General features: G+C 43.0%; 1 protein-coding gene across 2 annotated transcripts in view; it reads right to left on the minus strand.

Annotated features, from left to right (window-relative positions):
- Window positions 1–20,412, minus strand: part of KCNQ3 (potassium voltage-gated channel subfamily Q member 3) — a 188,263-nt gene that overhangs the window by 26,661 nt on the left and 141,190 nt on the right. For both annotated transcript variants that reach the window (XM_081204486.1, XM_081204487.1), the window contains exons 2-7: window positions 9,183–9,273; window positions 4,678–4,804; window positions 3,842–4,014; window positions 2,710–2,862; window positions 1,280–1,390; window positions 217–312 (exon numbers count right to left, since the gene is read on the minus strand). In XM_081204486.1, coding sequence (XP_081060612.1) covers window positions 217–312; window positions 1,280–1,390; window positions 2,710–2,862; window positions 3,842–4,014; window positions 4,678–4,804; window positions 9,183–9,273 — 751 coding nt within the window. The remainder of the gene's footprint in view (window positions 1–216; window positions 313–1,279; window positions 1,391–2,709; window positions 2,863–3,841; window positions 4,015–4,677; window positions 4,805–9,182; window positions 9,274–20,412) is intronic.

The following is a 20,412-nucleotide window of genomic DNA, read 5'->3' on the forward strand; positions in this document are numbered from 1 at the left end:
TGCCCTCCAAATACCCCCTTCCCCAAATTTCCCCAAAAAGTTCTCATTGGAGAACTTTCAGTCCAGCCAGTGATCTTTTCTTCTAGTTAAAGCTGGAAGGGTTTCATAAAGGCCAACCCCTCCTCTGTGGCTTCTCTGCCACGAGACCTGGAAGAGGGCAGTTTTCAAAGAGCTGCAAACTGTGTGTGTTTCAAAGCAGGCATGATGAATCCCAACCTGTATGAGTTCTGCTGCAGGCTTTCTTCTTTTCTCAAAATGCTTCTGGCGGTGTTGCTCCTGAACTTTCAGAGCGAGTCCTGAACCCAAAATGCCCTGAAAGCAAAGTTGGGCAAATCATCATCATCATCGTCATCATCCTGTTGAAAATGGAAATGTCAGACCGAGGGCAAAACGGGAGACAGCTTCTCCCTGGGGTTCAAAAATGGTGGGGAAGTTGGAACCAAGATTGTCCTGGGCAGTGAGAGGTGATGGAGTTAAGGGCAGCGTCTCAAAGCTTAAGCCTTTGTGGTGATGATGATGATGATGATGATGATGATGATGATGATGATAACAACAACAACAGCAACAACAACAATAATTTATTTATACCCCACCCTCCCCAGCCAAGGCCGGGCTCAGGGCGGCTAACAAGCAATAATAAAAATAAGTTGAATGAATACAACTTAAAAACAACATTAAAATACAACATTAAAATACTGAAACATTAAAATATTAAAATGTAGCCTCATCGCAGGAGGAGAAAGGAAAAGAAAAAAGGAAGAGAGGGAGGGAGGGAATCAAATTGACTCCAAGCCAAAGGCCAGGCAGAACAACTCTGTCTTACAGGCCCTGCGGAAAGAAATCAGATCCTGCAGGGCCCTGGTCTCATGAGACAGAGCGTTCCACCAGGCTGGAGCCAGAGGTGAAAAGGTCCTGGCTCTGGTTGAAGCTAATCTAACTTCCTTAGGGTCCGGGACCTCTAGGGTGATGCTATTTATGGACCTGCCCCCTCCACCCCCAAAAATGCAAAAGACCTGTTGAGGTGTTCCTCCCTAGTGGTGGCTGGTGTGTGGGGCGGAAGGCAGAGGAGCCCCCATTGGTGGAACTAGAGCCTCTTCTGAGGAAGGGAGAGGATGAGGTGGATATCTGCATTGGGTGGGTTTTTTTGTGGGATGGGGGCTTTGATTGGAACACTTGAAATAGCTAGCCCCCTCTAAGGGTTACCAGGAGCGACGTCACCTGCCCCATTCCCAACCAGTTCCCCCATGCCTTCTCTCACGAGTCCACCGGCAGAACTTACAGCTGGAAGAGCAAAGAAGGAAACTCCAACGAGAGAGAATGTTGCTGCTATGAGGCGTCCCTCCCATGTTTTGGGCGTCTTGTCGCCATAGCCGATGGTTGCTAGCGTAATCTGTGGGGAGAAGGTTTGGGACAGTCTGTAAGAAAGACAAATGGGCAAGGACAATGATTTCTTGCACTTTCCAACTCCGTAATGCCACTCCTCAGTGCCGTACACACCCTGTGTTTAAGGCCATATCATTTCAACAGGCATGGCTCTTTCTCCCTGCCCCCCTAGCAAAGAATCCTGGGAACTGTAGTTTGTTAAGATGCCAAGAGTTGTTCTGAGACCCCTGTTTCCCCTCTACAGTTCTCAGAGTTCCCTGTGATGAAAGATTGAATGTTAAACCACTCTAGAAACTGTGACTCTGGAAGGGGTCTCCTAACAAACCTCAGAACCCTTTGTGAGGAGCTCGTCCTACACTCCTGGCAGAAACACATGCCCGACTGGTATGTCCTCTCCCTCCTGGTCAATTGTTCAGGAGCTTCAAAAGCTTTCTTCAGCCCGAACATCACAGAGACCGATGCCAACAGACATCGGCACACTTAGGGATCCACAGAGTCTTCGCAGCTTGCGTGACAGATTTCAGCAACTCAGCATTTTGGCTAATCTACTTTATTTACATATAATCACACACGGAGCACTGCAACATGGCTCCCTCTCTCTCTAGCATCAGACAGCAAAGAGAAAAAGCAAAGGACAATAGTCCCACTTCACGGAACACAGTAACACAAACATCCTGTTTCCGTCACTTCCTACTCTGTGGAGTCAAAACATACACCATCATGTGAAAGGCAACAATCCCATGACTGCAATCACGGAGCAGGAATTCTAACACCCTTAACTACAGTTCCCAGAATTCTTTGGGAGAATCTGCAACTATTTAAAGTGGTATGATGCTGCTTTAAATGTGTGGATGGGGACTCTATTGCTGCATCTTTTCAAGTTGGACTTCGCTTTACTTGACGGCCTCCACGATTTCCCCCATGCATGTGCAATAACATTTTCAATTAACTCAGAAGCTGTTGCAGGAAACACTTTTTGGTTCTTTTAAGGTACAGGTGGGCAACCTGTGGCACAAGTAGCCTCTAGCTAGCCCCCAACCTCATTTTATGTATCTCCCCATCTCTGGTTTTCATTCCACCCAATGTCAGCATGCGGCCCCCGACAGGTTACTCCAAGGGGATCTGGCCCTCAGCAAGTTAGAGGTTTCCCAGCCCTGTTTGAAGAGACTGGAATTGGATGCTGCAAGCTTCCATCATCCTCCCTTCCTTTTCACAATGCAACCCAAGTTGAATAACAGCTAGCATTAAAATGCTAAAGGACCCCAGAACATTCAGATGAACCACCTCAAAGCAACATCAGCCCGCATAACCCCTGTGGATACTGACCAGTCCCCACCAAAGGGCATCGGCATAGGTTTCAAACTCCCTTTTTTCCTTCCCTTCCTCGTTTTTTTCAGGCACATCTTTCTCCACCAGGTAAACCAGGAATGAGGAGAGGATAAGGGTCAGGAACCCGATGTACCAGGCAGTGATGAGTTCCTAAGAGGGAAATACACTGCTGTAAGACAGAAAGCAAAGTTCCTGACTGTGCCAGGTCTTGGCCTCAGACCAGGACATTCCTAGTTCAGGAGACCCAAGAGTTATTGCTCACCAGGGCGAGATGGTTTGAGCATATAATAGGGTTGCCATATGTCTGGAATTTCCCAGACATATCCGGAATACTGCAGCCACAAGCAGTTTCTGGGCAGAAATCAGCGAAATGTCAGGGAAAATCTGGACGTATGGCAGAACATGTAGGCAGTGTCGTTTTTGCCGATTTCCCTCAGAAATAGCTCCCAAAAATGTCAATTTTTGCAGGGGGAAAAAACAAATTTTCTGTCCAGATTTTCACTTTTTGAAATATGGCAGCCCTAGCATATAACACCAATTATGGCCTGTGTCAGGGTGATATGTGGGTGGTTGCCGAGATAAGAGCCCGGGATTCCAGCGTGTCTTTACAAGATTTAGTAAGTCCAAAACTATTTACAGTACGGAGCTCTTGAAGCATGTCTGCCTCAGTCACTATCAGTTGCCGGAAGTGGCTCATGCCTGTTCCCCCTCCAGCAGAGAAACTTCCTGAGACACCCCCCCCTTTCCTCCTCTCCTTACGTGAAAACCTAAGCACCGGAGACTGCTCCTTTCTCTCTACTATAGCAGCCTTTGGATCTCCCTCCCTCTCATTTTCCGTGTTTCCTGACAGTCCCTCTTCTTCTCCCTCTGACGAAGTGCAGCTGCTCATCAAAGTAGGCGGCTCTCTGTACATTCCGGTCTCTCCCCCCTTCTCTGCCAACTGATCCCTGACAGCCCGGCTGCCAATTAGTTTCTGGGCCCAATTCAAAGTGCTGGTTTTGACCCAAACAACCTTCAATGCCTCAGGACCGCAATACTTCAAAGACCACCTCTCCCCGTATAAACTGACCCAGACCCTGCCTTCATAGTCTGAGGCCCTTCTTCTTCCAGCCCCACAGTCCTTTCTTACTTTGCTGTGTGCACAAATGGCGGAGCCCAGGAGTTTCCAGGTTCCTCCTCTTCTGTCCATCCGCAACATTCGCAGAATCTGAAGGAAACGGAGGCTTCTCAGCGACGTGGCCAGGACGTTGCCCTGGTTGCCAACAGCCACTACCGGCACAGAGGCGATCAGTACAAAGATATCTGTGGAGCAAAAAATTAAAGTAAGATCTTGCTCAGATAAGGAAGAAAACCTGTCTTGTCTCCTTAAAAAACAGAGATGGGAAGGTTTGAGCACTTTACAAGAACCTCAAGAATGAAGTAGAGACAGGTACAAGAACTGGTAGATATTGAAAGCCTTGGGAGTGAAGAATTGCCTTTCGTGGTTTGTTTGACCCAGTCCCCAACCCTGCTGGACCCTTCAAAGCAATAGAGAACCACAAAGAAAAGCAATGGAAAGGCTTGTGGTTTAAAAAAAGGCAAAGAACCCCTGGATGGTTAAGTCCATTCAAAGGCGACTACGGGGTTGCGGTGCTCATCTCGCTTTCAGGCCGAGGGAGCCGGCATTTGTCCATAGACAGCTTTCCAGGTCATGTGGCCTAAACTGCTAAACCGCTTCTGGTTCAATGGGACACACCATGACGGAAATCAGAGCGTGTGGAAATACCATTTACCTTCCTACCACAGTGATATCTACTTGCACTGGAGTGCTTTCGAACTGCTAGGTCAGCAGGAGCTGGGACAGAGCAATGGGAGCTCACCCTGTCGCCGGGATTCAAACCGCCAACCTTCTGATCAGCAGGCCCAAGGGGCTCAGTGGTTTAGATCACACCGCCACCTGTGTCCCCTGGAAAGGCTTGTACTTACCCAACATACACAAAGGTTTCCTGGCAAACTTCAACCTCCCTCGCCATCCTTTGTACCGACAGCAACAGCCAGCAGCCCAGATCCTTAAGGCAAACTCTGCTCCAAAGATGAAAATGGCAAAGGTTTCCTACGCAGAATGGGAAACAAGTAACCAAACAATGTATATTACCAAATGCACACATCGCAGGGTTGCAAAAAGTCATAGCTTCTGAAAGAAATCGTTGGAAGGAGAAATTTGCTGAGAGCAAGTAAGGTCAGGTAGGGATAGGGGAACCTTGGGCTGGGTGGGGGGCAAAGGTGTCCCCCTATCTGGCCCGTAGGACTTTCTCTAGGCCATACAACATTCCAAGTCACAACACTCATGACCCCTGCTGTGCATCCTCTAGAACAGCCTTTCTCAACCTGTGGGTCCCCAGATGTTGTTGAACTACAACTCCCATCACTGCTAGCTAGCAAGGCCATAGCTCAGGGACAATGGGAGTTGTAGTCCATCTGAGGACCCACAGGTTGAGAACCACTGCTCTAGAATGATGGTTCTCAAACTTTTATTCTCTGGGCCACACTTTCAGAATAAAAATTTGTTCGCGCAACACTGAATTTTTTTATTGGAAAACAAGAAGAAGCAACTCCTAGCAGTGCTTGATGTATGACATGGAACTGCTACTTTATAATATGGTTGTGGGACATCTAGCAAGTATAAAACAATGCAGCTACGTAAGAACATTAATCGTTCCCATAATAAATGAGCCTCTTACATGTGTACCTTAAGTATGCATACAGACTCTGTGAGAGGTGTGAGTTCACTTTTGCCATGTAATCTCATTTATATTAGGTCTATTTTGGGAGAAACTCCCATCTCCTCATCAGCACAAAGAAACCTTTCTCTTTTCTGATCTTTCATGATTGTCAGAGCTGAAAATCCCTGTTCCCAACAATATGTCGTGGAGAACTGCAGAGGCCAATGGTCTTGAAGAGAGGTGTGAATACTGCTTTTGATTGGTAGATAGATGATAGATGATAGATGATAGATGATAGATAGATAGATAGATAGATAGATAGATAGATAGATGATAGATAGATAGATGATAGATAATAGATAGATGATAGGTAGGTAGAGAGAGAGAGAGATGATAAATAGATAGATAGATGATAAATAGATAGATGATAGATGATAGATAGATGATAGATAGATGATAGATAGATAGATAGATGATAGATAGATAGATAGATAGATAGATGATAGATAGATAGATGATAGATAGATAGATAGATAGATAGATAGATAGATAGATGATAGATACATAGATAGATGATAGATACATAGATAGATATAGATAGATATAGATAGATATAGATAGATAGATAGATGATAGATAGATAGATAGATAGATAGATAGATGATAGATAGATGATAGATAGATAGATAGATAGATAGATAGATGATAGATACATAGATAGATGATAGATACATAGATATAGATAGATATAGATGGATAGATATAGATAGATAGGTAGATGATAGATAGATAGATAGATAGATAGATAGATAGATAGATAGATAGATAGATAGATAGATGGATGATAGATAGATAGATAGATAGATGATAGATACATAGATAGATATAGATAGATGATAGATAGATAGATAGATAGATAGATAGATGATAGATGATAGATGATAGATGATAGATGATAGATGATAGATGATAGATGATAGATAGATAGATAGATAGATAGATGATAGATGATAGATGATAGACAGATGTTAGATGATTGATAGACAGATGATAGATAGATGATAGATAGATACATAGATAGATGATAGATAGATAGATAGATGATAGATAGATAGATGATATAGATAGATATAGATATAGATATAGATATAGAGATAGATGATAGATATAGATAGATGATGATAGATAGATAGATAGATGATAGATAGATAGATGATAGATAGATAGATAGATAGATGATAGATAGATGATAGATAGATAGATAGATAGATAGATATAGATATACATAGATAATACACGTCACTGAAATGATTAAATGTTTCCATTATTGCCCTTGAATCTTCCTGCCGCACTTGCCACCCTCTCCTCCCTTGGAGGTCTTTAAGCAGAGGTTAGATGGCCATCTGTCATGGAAGCTTTAGCTGAGTTTCCTGCATTGCAGGGGGTCGGACTCAATGACCCTTGAGGTCCCTTCCACCTTTACAATCCTATGATTTTCCTGCCTCACGTGTGTGGTGTGCCACACCTTTGAGAACCCATGAAACCTATGTCATTTTATTCATTCATTCATACCCCACCTATTTCGCTGGCGGGGCTCAAAAGACTTGTTAACCTATAAGGTGCCACCCAGGAGAGGTTTGCAGAGCTGGGAGACATTGTCCACTCGGCTTCCCAACAGGGATGTTGCTGCCTGTAACTGAGAGGAGGAAGACTTCCGGGTTAGCGCGATCGGCTAATGGCGGATTCCCTCCGAGCTCCGGAGGGAATCAGCTCTGCTGGAGACGGGTCTTGCCGCGACGGGGAGACCCTCAGAAACCGCAGGCGCGGAAGCCTGCGGACTTGGTGACTCGGTGGGCACCTTAAGCGCCCCCTCCGACCCACGAAGAGCCTTTTTAAAGGCTTCAGAGAGGGAACGGAGAGTGACGTGGTGCTGGGAGTAGACCGCTACTTCAGTGGAGCGAAGCCGTGAGCCATGGCCGGAGAGCGCTGACTTTTTTCCCTAAATTTGGACCTGAAAAGAAACAACCCGTGAGTAAAACGGAATTCGGACTTTAAAATGCTTATTTTTGAATTCGGCACGACCGGGGGATGTGTTAAAGGGAATTCCGCACCCCCTCTCCTACAAATGATCTAAAGCAAGAACAGGAGAACTAAGGTGGAGAGTCTACCCTTCTTGGTAGCGAGCTAAAAGATATTAACTTCCACGATTTGATAAAAGAAATTTTGAGCTGGAGTGTGAGAGCGGAACTTTAGAAGTTTATTTTTCCTTTTTTTCTGTGCAACCCCCCCTCCCGGACCCGGGAGCGTCCTGTGTCTGAGTCTGTTGAAGAGGAATAAGGAGTTTGACAGCTGTCAAAGCTGTCAAACGGGCAGTTTAAAGTTAAAAAACTTGTTACTTAAGATCTCTCTGGACTGAATGTGTTATAATTGAACTAAAGTTGTTGGAAACAAAGAAACAAACAACGAGGTAAAGGACTGTTGGAAAAAGACTACTAAGTAACCAGAATCCCTCTAGGGGGAATTCTGAGATATTACAATGGCTGCAGATGGAAAATTACTAGCTGAGATAGAAAGAATGTTTCTCCTCGTGGGAATTTTACAAGAGCAGAGTCTGGCTATGAACAAACAACTTACGACCTTGACTTCTGGAACAAGCAGCTCTGCTGAATGCACTAAGGGCTTGATTGAGAAAAAATCTGCAGCTGAATTAGAAGAGATACCTCAAGAACTGAAGGAGAGTAAACAAGGAATGGAGAAAGTACAGATGGAAAGTACCAACCAGAAGCCTATACTAGTGGATTATAAGGAAGAAGACCCTTGGATTACATGGATTACAAATCTGCGAAAGATGGAGGAGGAGGCCCCTGGAGTATTTGGAATACAGGAACTTAAAAGAAAGAAGAAATATGATTGGGGCCTCCACTCTGAATATGAAGGATTGGTGGAACTTTTGCAGCAGCTGTCATTAAGTATTCTTCTGGGAAGAAAACCTGGTTTGATTGGGATAGAACTCCTTCGAGATTCGATGACCAACACAAAGGACTACCAACAAAACCGGCAGAGAGGGACTGAAAGAGACTTGAAGGCCTCGGACGTGAGGAATCCAGGCTAAGAACTGTTATTGTGGACACGTACTTTGGGAAGGGACGGAAACCAGGGATGGGAGGGAGGGGAAAACAGAATTTTAAAAAACGTTTATGACTTTTGGGTTTAGCTAGTATGATCCACATTTAATATAAAAATGGGAAATCGATGGAAGGGAACTTGGGTCCACCTTAGGAAAGAACCTAATTTTTATAAGAGATGTAATATTAATATGGTAAGAAGGAGAAATAACAACTTGCTGACTTAATTATGGGAATTGGGATGTATGAAGGGGGTGGGGGGAAGTCAAGGAACAAGGTTAAGAAAGTAAGGTTTTGAAATTATACATGTTTTTGTCTTTGTCTTTTTTGTGTGTGGGATGTCTTTATAAAATGTGAAAATCTAATAAAAATTTTTTTTTTAAAAAAAGTAACTGAGAGGAGGAAAGGCAAGGCAGAAGAAAGGTTGGCATGATGTTGGAACCATCAGGTTGGCTTCAATGCTGGGACAACACTGTCCTTCCCACTGCCTTGCCCCTCCTGTTCTATCTCTCTGTTCCTGACAGCAACGCCCACATTGGGAAGCCAGGTGAGCTCCGGTGGCTGCTGGCACCATTTGAACTGATAGTAGAATAAGTCAGTATCCTCTTCCTTTCCACCATCCCAAGTAAGCACCTGAACTTACCAACAGCAGAAGCCAGTTTCCTGAAACAGTTTCGTATTCCTTGAATGTTGTCAGAACAGCTAGAATCAAGCAACCCAGGACTATCAGAAACCTAGAACAAGAGATAGATAAAAAAAGGAAAACAGAATGTTAGGAGATGTTCGTTCAGTGTGTAGTCCTCTAGAAGACTCTTGTACCAAGAATGTAGGGTGCCTTTGATTTGGGATGCAAAGGCAATTAAAGGGATTGGCCTGCCTGCAAAACAAGTGGGCATTCACTGCCCAAGAGATTCTCACAAGCCAGGCACTCAATTCTTTCTCCAAGGAAACGGGTCACTTCACAGAGGGCAGTAGCCCTGGGAACAGACTTCCCTGTTGATCTTAACACCCAGGCAGGTCAATGTGAGAGTTTGCACATGAAGATGATGTACAGATGGTACACGACACCAGTGCAGTTAGGGAAAATGTACAAAACTAGTTCAAATATATGTTGGAAGTGTAAGGAAAAGAAGGGGACAGTTTATCATATGTGGTGGGATTGTAAGGTGATTTTAAAAAAAATGGGAAATGATATACAACAAATTGAAGAAAATGTTCCATTTAACATTTGTTTAAAAAAAAACCTGAAGCATTTTTGTTAGGGATGGTAGGGAAAGATCTGCCAAAAAAGCTGAAAAACATCTTCATGTATGTGACAACGACCATGAGAGTTTTAATAGCACAAGGATGGAAGACTGAAGAAGCCCCAACTAAAGAATCATGGGAAGAAAAATTGATGGACTATGCAGAACTGGCAAAACTGACATACAAGCTACGCGACAAGGATAACTGTGACTTTAAAGATGAATGGGAACCATTTACACAGTATTTGAAGACGCAACAGAGCAAACTGGACTCCTTGGCTGGCTTTGAATAAACAGTCACAAACTTTTTATTGATAATAATCAGCTAAATAGTTTGAGGATCTATACAACTGTATAACATGCAGAAAACAGCATTTTTAGAGAAATCAAAGACTGGAACTGAGGGAAGTCGGGGGGGTTCTGTGGGGGGAGGGAGGGGGAGGGAGAAAAAATGGGGGGATAAGGGTGATATGTCTCTGGATAATATGTTTTGTTTAATTTTGAATTTTAAAAGTTTTTTAAATAAAACAATGTGAGAGTTCGCACTCCTTCGGCTATAGATCTGAAATTTTGATCTAGCACTATAGAATTGTGCCAGTAAAGAACACCAATGTCATTTCAAAACATCCCTCATTATGTCATACTTTCTTCATGCATGGGCTCTAGTGGTCTGTAATAGCCATTTGAGTTTTCACCCATAGATTTGTCTATCTATGGGAAAAAAGAATGATGCTTGTAGGAAAGGGGGGGGGGAGAGAGAGAGATTTGTGAATCTTTAGATTTCCTCCTTCTCCAGTCCACACAAGGAAAAGAGGAAGTGCTGTGCTTTGTCCACAGGGAGGCAGCAAATGTCTATGCACTTAAGGAACAAAGTGATTTTCCAGCTCTGTTTGCCTTGGCCAAGAAAAGAAATATAAGATAAGTGAGGGGGGGTATCAAATCCAAAGAATTACAAAGAATGTTTTTAAAAAAGTAACTGTCAGCTAAACCTGCCGATCTCCCATTTCTGCTGGTCAACATTTTAACTCGAGAACCATAATTGTTTTAAATCCAATTAATAAAGGTATTAAAAATATATTTCTTCTGGCTTAGCCAATCCACCACAGAGCTTTCCCAACTAAATAAAAGCAAGAGTAACGAAATTGCAAAACATAAGAAAGGGAAAAAATAGAAGAAGGAAGGAAATATTGCAAGAAAGACTATAAGGAGAATTATTAGTTAATGATAATTAAGAGTAATAGAGAAATTAAGAAATGCAGAATAAGTGATAAAGATAAAAAAATCATCAGAGGTGTTGACGGAAGTCTAAAACATTGTATAAGATACGAAGTTATGTTATATGATTGTTGGAAATGATATGTTAAAAAAAACCAATAAAATGTATATATATAAAAGAGAACCATAATTGTTTTGACCTCCTTATGATCCATCTACATGCTATGACTGTTCATTGTGGAGCCACGATCACCCTACCTTAATGTGGCTGATGGGGGTTTGGAAAATTGGGGGGCAACACATGAGCACGTCGACCACTCTGAAGCTCCTTGTGGTTGCTTTTGGATGAGCACAATTTTTCCATCAGGAACTACTTCCAATATGACATTACATCATCATTGCTCCTGAGGGCTGTTGTTGTTGTTATTGTTCATATGCCACCCTTCTTTTTCAGCGGAGGGAGTTCTGACCTCAAGAAGGAACTTCAGAGGCAGTTAATCCCCCCTCCCTCAATCCCTGAATTTTGCTGGGAGTATTGGCCCTCCCATCAAAAATTCAAGCCAAAATCTTTTGGCTCAGGATGAAAGAACCTCTGTACATCAGTTGTAACATATATAGCTGGCCATTATATGGATTGCCACTATTGCTTGGTGAGTTTCCAAAAGTGCTGCTAACTGATCAGGCAAAATGCAGCAATCCAACTCTGGCCCTGTAGCTACCTGTGGGCTAATTTCCCAATTTTTCTGTCTGGGTAAAACCCAGGAATTTGACCATGTGGGCAGACTTTGAGGACGCAAAAAGTCAGTAGCATCATATTGCACTCTGTGGGTGCCATGGCCCCAGCAGCTCAGACACAGAGAGTGGGGGATTAGTGGAGCAGATTGAGGAGACAACCCCTGAGTCTGCAATAACCCATGACTGTAGTCCTCATCCTTAGTCACACTGGAGGACTGTCATTTTCACTCCACAGACCCACGCCTCACAGATCCCGTTTGCTGAACCAGGAAAATACGGTGGGTGAGAAAATATGAAGAGGCCACAGAGTGCTGGGCTTACTCTTTAAGGCTTTGCAGTCCTCAAAAAGTGGATGGAGCTAGAGTCAAGTCCAGAAAATATGAAAGGGCTCAGTTGGGACTGACCTTTCATTGGAACAACATCTTTACTTGCTGAGCCCTGTCCATGGTTCTGAAAAGCCTGCATCAAGCTGCTTTTGTTTAATAATAATAAGAATAAATTTATTTATATACCACCCTCCCCAGCCAAAGCCGGGCTCAGAGCAGCTAAAATCATACAAGTAAGACAATACATAAAAACAAGTGATTAATAAATTAAGATACATCCCACAATTAATTCAAACAAATTAAAATTAAAACTGGACAAGTGGCAATCTTCAGGTTAAAATTGAAGGCGGTTACCAACTGTTTCCACTGATATTATAAGCACCTGTGATCAGGCTGGGAAGCTCCTTCGTGCTTGTTCTTATACAAAGATAAAATGACTGAACCCTGACCAAAGGCCTGGCAGAACTAATGGGAGGTAAGGTCTGAAACTCAAACACCACCTGTTGGTTTCCTGCTCATCTTTCCCTCCATCCCTAACTGCTTGCTGGACCTGCATCATCTCAACCTGTCCACAGGCTCCACCTTGTGAGAACCAAGCAATGAGCATGCTTAGATTACATACCTGTTATGTACTGAGTTGAATAGGATACAAATTGCAGCAGTCTGATTGGTCCTAGAACAATAGGATTCAGAATGCAGCAGTCTGATTGGTCCTAGAACAATAGGATTCAGAATGCAGCAGTCTGATTGGTCCTAGAACAATAGGATCCAGAATGCAGCAGTCTGATTGGTCCGCAGGAGCCACCCAATCCCACTCCAGGTGGAAGTGAATCCTCAACCTGATTGGTCTACAGGAGAATCCCGGAATTAGCCAATCACGTGGGGCCCATTGTGTAAATAATGTATATAAAGCAGACAGTCCAGGGAAACTTCCATTCCTCACTACTATGAGTTGAATAAAGAGCATGAAATCCACACTCGACTCCCAAGTATTTTTCAGTACCTATCACATGCAAGCGAGAGTGCCAAATTGTTGAGCCAAGTGGCAGCATGTCATTTCCAGCTTGCTCCCTAGAATCACAGAACTCTAGATTTGGAAGTGCCTTAAAGGATCTCTTAGTCCTACGTTCTGCAATGCAGGCGAGACTGTCAGACTGGTTCCTTCACAGATGATCTCCACAAGTTCTGTTGATCTGGAGGAAGGCTGTGTGGGTCACACAACAGCACTGGTGAGGTGGCTGGTGTGGCCATGTGGAGTCTGCCCTCCCACCCACTTCCTTCACATAGCCTTGCCTCCTTCTCACTGCCACAAGCTCTTCTCACGGACCACACCCAACTACGAGAACTTTAGGAGTCGGTGATGGTATTTCTATACCATGATCAAGAGCAAAGAAACTTCTCATACAATGACAACAATCACCAAGATTCTTTGCACTTTGTAGCTTCTCCCCACTTTACCATCAGGGGGGAGCGCTATGCTTTGCAGTAGTCTCTTCCCATCCTCATGTCATTTTTAATTTGTACACCACCTTTCTATGTTAAACTGCGCTCAGGGCAGTTTACAACCCATTGGAATGACAAGATGCAGGAAAAAAACCACACCACCATCTGTCCTGCTCTGGTCCTGCATAGAAGTCCGGGGAGCAAGGAAGGCTGGTTATATCAGTACCATGGAGAGCTCTTGGTGAACAACCAGTCATATAGCCAACGGCGATTACACTGTCAACCACAAAACAGCAACAGAAGAACACAACCCAAGAGAAAACTAAAACATACCGACTTTCAGAACTGCAAATTATCAAATACTAAAATGATGTAGTTACCACAAATCACTTAAAAAATAAAAACAAAAACCCTTGTCAGTTGACACTATTAAGTCAAAAAAGTAGTCTGTAACATTCTATTTGCTAGAGCATAAAAAACTACCCAATAGATAACAAACTTCTCTCCATCAGATAATTTTGAAATCATGCGAATTACCTTCTTAAAAAGAAAAAAGAAACTCTGTAAAGTATATAGGAATATATCCCAAGGGAAATGAAGAGTGATAAAGAGAACATTACACTGCACAATGTCTTCAAACTGGTCTGATCCACAAAAGACAAGAAAGTGGTCATTAGTTGGCCTGTTAAATAATTTACTGGTCAGATATGGGATAGTTTGAAACATGAGCTGAGTAAATACATCTCTAAAAGAAATGTAGTAGATGATAGATATAGATATAGATATAGATATAGATATAGATATAGATATAGATGATATAAATATAGATATATATAGATGATGATAGATATGGATGATAGATGATAGATGATAGATAGATAGAGATAGATAGATAGATAGATGATAGATAGATAGATAGATGATATAGATGATAGATAGATAGATAGATGATAGATAGATAGATAGATAGATAATAATAATAATAATAATAATAAATTTTATTTATATCCCGCCCTCCCCAGCCAAGCCGGGCTCAGGGCGGCTAACAACAATCAAATAAACAATCAAATAATAACACATTCTAAAAAATTTCATTATAAAAATTAGTTAAAATCAAATTGATGGCAACCGATTAAACAAAATTCTGTGCAGGTTGCCAGAGGAGGGAGTCAGATAGATGATTGATAGATAGATAGATAGATAGATAGATAGATAGATAGATAGATAGATGATAGATGATAGATGATAGATAGATAGAGATAGATAGATGATAGATGATAGATAGATAGATAGATAGATAGATAGATAGATAGATAGATAGATGATAGATAGATGATAGATAGATAATAGATGATAGATGATAGATAGATAGATAGATAGATAGATAGATAGATAGATGATAGATAGATAGATAGATAGATAGATAGATAGATAGATAGATAGATAGATGTAATTTTTACTGAAGATGCCAATCTGTGGGAATATCTATCTATCATCTATAGATAGATATTCCCACAGATTGGCATCTTCAGTAAAAATTACACTGCAGATCTTACGCTAAAAAATATGATGAGATAACATTTGAGCAAATTGCCCTGATGAGAGATGGAGATTGTTAAATCTCCTAGGAAAGGAGGGCTTTAACTGGGGTGACTTAGTAAAAATGCCCTGTACGTGAGTGGGAACCATCAGCTTCCCTGGGTAAACAGAGGCTGTATGGCCATCTGTTAGGGATCCTTTAGCTGTGATTCCTGCACAGCAGGGAGTTGGACTAGATGACCCTTGGGTGCCTTCCAACCCTACAATTCTATATGTCAAAGACAGCAGCTGCATTTAGGTTGTGATCTCTCCCCTGCAATCTCTACATGGGGAACTCAGCTCTCAGCCCAATCACCATTTTTCACCCGGCTTCCAGCTGCTGACTTCCAACATCCTTGTCTCTATTTGCTAAACTTTTCAAATGAGCCCAGGCACACTGTTTCAGATTTCACAGCAAGATTACAAGCTCCATTTGTCTGATTAAATGGCAAAAAAGGCGACACAAATGCATTTTTCATGGTCCTTTTCTTCTTCTTTTTATCCATACCTGGCAAATATGATTGCAATGCAATCAACACAGGCTATTGCACACAAACAAATCTCTCTCTCTCTCTCTCTCTCTTAAAAAAGCAACAAGATTTTTGCATTTGGCATGCACACCTAGACCCATTTGATTGATTGTGACAATGTCACTCAGGCTGCAAAACCAGTTAGTCAGACGGAGATATAGGAGCTCCCAGGGAGTAAGCTCATGTGGTCTAAAATATGGAGGGAGCTATCCCTCTTTCCCACCACCTTCTGGGTAGTGTAGGACTCTGATTCCCTTCAGTGCCCACCAACCTAAGTTTTCTATACCTCCTGTGTAAGTTCTGGACCCCTCAGCCCTCTTCAAGCATCCATAAAGGAACAAAGACTGTCAATGCCCATTCTCCACACTTAGGATTCCCAGCAACCATCATTCAAAAGTTTACTGCCTCCAACGTAGGAGGTAGCACTGAAAGAGTTTCACTTGGTTTGTCTTGTTGTGAGAATTCTAAGGTCTCAAATATGAATTAAATGTTCACAAATGTACAAGGCAAACACATACATAAGTACATAAACCATGTGTCTCAAATAGTACAGGAGAGCAATCCTAAAGCCATTTTGACTCTCCCAATGACCTCAGATATTCCTGTCTTTTTGCTTAAGGCTGCATATGTGTGTGAATGGGGTGAGCCTGTGACCTGGATTCATCAGACTGCCCAGGTAATGCAATCAGTGACCATTATTAGGTATCCTGGCAAATGGGATTTTTGCTGTAGACCACCTCCTCTGCTGTAGACCACCTCCTCTGCTGTAGACCACCTCCTTCTGTGATGTATGTATGATGTTTCAGGGGGGTGGTCTTGGGCTATAGGGTGGGCAATTTCAAAAGTCTATATAAGGGCTTGCACACCATGGTTCTGAGTTCCTGCTCCCTCCTGCATGAGTGAGGACCATGTTGCAACAGTTTAATAAAGGTCAGGCTTACTAGCTGCTTTCTTCTCAATATACTCTGCTTGGCCTCTGTTATTTTCTCCTACTGATAGGGGGCCCACTTAAGGACTCTATACGGGCTCTTGGATGATGATGATGATGATGATGATGATGATGATTTATTATTTATACCCCACCATCTTGCTGGGTCCCCCAAGCCACTCTGGGCAGGTACCAACAAAACACTAAAATACAATAACCTATTAAATATTAAAAGCTTCCCTAAACAGGGCTGCTGGATACCCCACAAGGGAAAAGGAGCAGTTTCTTTTTTCTTAGAACAGTCTTTCCAGCAGCCTTACAAGGTGGACCAGTTTTATCCTTCGTCTGCTGCCGTTGTGGGGATGAGCAGAGCTTGCAGAAGGCCAACTGGGGAATTTTGATGGAGGTGAGATTTGCACCAAGGACTTGCATCTGATTTGTAGCTCTGTGCCACACATTCGGCAATTATTCATTTTTCTGAATGTGAATTGCGAGCGACGGATGTGCAGCTGATGATTCATGCCCTTCCTGAAGGTGAACTTTGGATTAGCCGCGCGTCGCTTTTCACGTCACCGGGACTCTGATTTACAATTCAGCAACATAAACCCGTGTATTCTACCTGTGTAAAAACGTCTCCCATCCTATATTTCCGTAAGTAATTAATCAGCATCAGAGAAGCTGGAACAAGCATCTGTAAACAAGCAATATTTCAGAAGAAGCCTGAAGTTGAAATCTTCAGAGGAGACTATCAGCTTCCTCCAGAGTCGCTTTGATTATATTCCTGAAACATTTCGCTGGGGTGGGCAACGATGATTTCCAACAGAATATACAACACTTCTATTCACTCTGCTGACATGTTAATATTTCAAAAGGCATTCTTCCTCTTTAGCCTGACATTTGCAAATGCGGACAGTTTTATCAAACTTCCAACAGAGAGTATTATTGCTAGGCTGCTTTATTAATTTTGCAGTCTAAATTCCCACTAAATCTTGTCTGTCGCCCTCGACAGGGGACATGGGATTTGGAACGTTAAAAGCTAAGGCAAAGAATGAATGCAGATGACCACTTACCAGGTGGTTAACTTACTGTAGGGCGGATGTAATCACTTGGTAAGTGAATCATCCTCTACATCCAGCTATGAATGAAATGAGGTTTTCTCTAAGGATAGGAAAAAGAACCTCTTGATTTCACTACAGAAAGTTTGCACAGACTGAGTCCATTCCTCTCCAGCCAAACTCTTCTGGGTTCCACAATCAGTTCCAAGCATGCCCAGAGAGAAGCAGCGTGACTCTTCTACAAAGCTTTTAATTTTCAATAAAGCAAGAACAGGCAACGAGATAATTAAGCATATGTTGGGGGGGGGATTTGATTCAGTTTGCATTTACAGGTGAGCCTTCCTAATTTACACTTTCCTAAGCAATGCTGGACCATAAAGAAGGCTGATTGCTGAAGAATTGATGATTTTGAATTATGGTGCTGGAGGAGACTCTTGAGAATCCCATGGACTGCAAGAAGATCAAACCTATCCATTCTGAAGGAAATCAGTCCTGAGTGCTCACTAGAAGGACAGATCATGAAGCTGAGGCTCCAAGACTTTGGCCACCTCATGAGAAGAGAAGACGCCCTGGAAAAGACCCTGATGTTGGGAAAGATGGAGGGCACAAGGAGAAGGGGACGACAGAGGACGAGATGGTTGGACAGTGTTCTCGAAGCTACCAGCATGAATTTGACCAAACTGTGGGAGGCAGTGGAAGACAGGAGTGCCTGGCTTGCTTTGGTCCATGGGGTCACAAAGAGTCGGACATGACTAAACGACTAAACAACAACAAGCAATGCGTGAACTAGAACACAGCCAGCTTTCGAATTTCACACTTCCCTGAATTTTGCTCTGCAGTTTTCCAACCGAGATATTGTGAATACTATGGCCCCTGAGGTTTGGACTTTACTGGGGACCGAACCTTTAGCATGGCAGGCCCTGCCCTGTGGAACTCCCTGCCAGTAGAGGTTTGGCAGGAATCATTCCTGCCTTCTTTTAGCTTTCTCTGAAAATTGGTGTTCTTCAAGCAGTGTAGACTTTTAACAGACCAGTATTTATTGATTCTTTTCTGGATGTTTTTGTTGGTGTTTTTATCCCTCTTATTGTAAGATATTGCTTGTTTTTCTTCATAGCTCCTAGAGAAGGAGGATTGTCACCGAAACCGAGCAAATTAAACACTTTATTACAAGAAGCATCAGAGGTTGTCTCTTTTCTGGTATAGATATTAGGCTTGCACCAACTCAGACCATGAACCCATCTGGTCCACCCTCGCAATTCTGGCTGGCAGCAGTTCTTCAGGATGCGAAAATACCAGCCTTTTGCCTATGAGCCTTTTAACTGTCAGGGATTCTTTGATGACCATTCCAATTCTACAATTCTGTGATTCTATTATTGCAACCAGCAACATCAAGGATCGAATTTGGGTACGTATGCATGCAAAGTGTGCGATCTGCCACTGAGCTATAGAGATCACAAGTGATTAAGTGATGCCATACACCAGAGCATGATAAAAAAATTCCTTCCAGTAGCACCTTAAAGACCAACTAAGTTAGTTCTTGGTATGAGCTTTCGTGTGCATGCACACTTCTTCAGATACCAGAGCATGAGTTATTGCTGCAGCTAGGGAATAAATATTAAGACTCTTTCCCCCCACTCCCACTGCCATGTTCTCTGCCCTTGGTTTTTAAAACATCCTGTCGGAGGGCTACCAAAGCACACAGAGCTCTTCCATGCTGAAACATACAGGACTTCCGGGTTGGCGCCATCGCCGAATGGCGGACTCCCTCCGAGCTCCGGAGGAAGTCTGCTCGGCAGGGGCTGGGTCCTACCGCGCCGGCGACGCGGGGACCCTCAAAAACCACGGGCACGGAGCCCGTGGACATGGGGACTCGGCTGGTACCGTTAGCGCCCTCCCGACTCGTGAAGGAGCCTTTTTAAAGGCTACGGATCGGGTGCCGGGGAGCGGCGTGGTACTGTGAGTCTATCGCTTCCCCTGCCGAGCGCAGCCGCATGCCATTCATCGGAGAGCGCTGGCTTCTTCCATTGGAAATTCGGCTATTTAACAACAACCCGTGAGTAATTGGGCAACCGGGTATAAAAGGAGAAAAAAAAGGAATTTTTTTTCGGATTCGGCACGAGCGGGGGGGATCTAAAAAGGAAGTCAGTCCCCTCCCTGATTGTAAACATGCTAAAACAAGGACTGAGAAACCAAGATCGATTCAGAAGCATATTGACAAAAAATATCAATTCCACGATGGGATACTACAAGAATTGTGCTGGAGGAGAAAAGTCGAGGGTGAGAGGGAAAAGGCAACCCCCCCCCCCCCTGGGAACCGGGGCGATTCGGAAAACCTGGCGGAGAGAGAAGGAGAATTTGACAGCTGTCAAAGTAGCTGTCAAATCTTGAGAATATAAAGAGGACTTTGTTATAAGTATTTTGCTGGTAAATTTTGTTATAATTGGACATAAATATGGTTACAAAATGTCTGGGGGAAAAGAAACAACAACTTGACTTTTGGATTAGAGGATACAAAGTTACTGCAACCCCCCTAGAGGGGCTTTGGGACATTACAAGTGGCGTATGTGGAAAACTACTCCGGGATGTGCACAGGACTTATCTCCTGGGAAAGCAGCTGAACTGAAATATTGTTTTGTCTACAGAGGTGACAACACAATAGAATTTTTCTATTGAAGCAAGGTAGGAACTGGACGTAAGTTTTGTTCCTGAATAACAAACCTCTGTAGAGATACTAGATTTCGGAATAAGAATGGTTTTGCAGCTGAACAAGATAGAAACCTGAGAAAGTAAGAAATAAAAGAGCAAAGGACCAACTACGC

This window comes from Podarcis bocagei (genome assembly GCF_964188305.1).
Source record: "Podarcis bocagei genome assembly, chromosome: 8".
Lineage (NCBI taxonomy): Eukaryota > Metazoa > Chordata > Lepidosauria > Squamata > Lacertidae > Podarcis > Podarcis bocagei.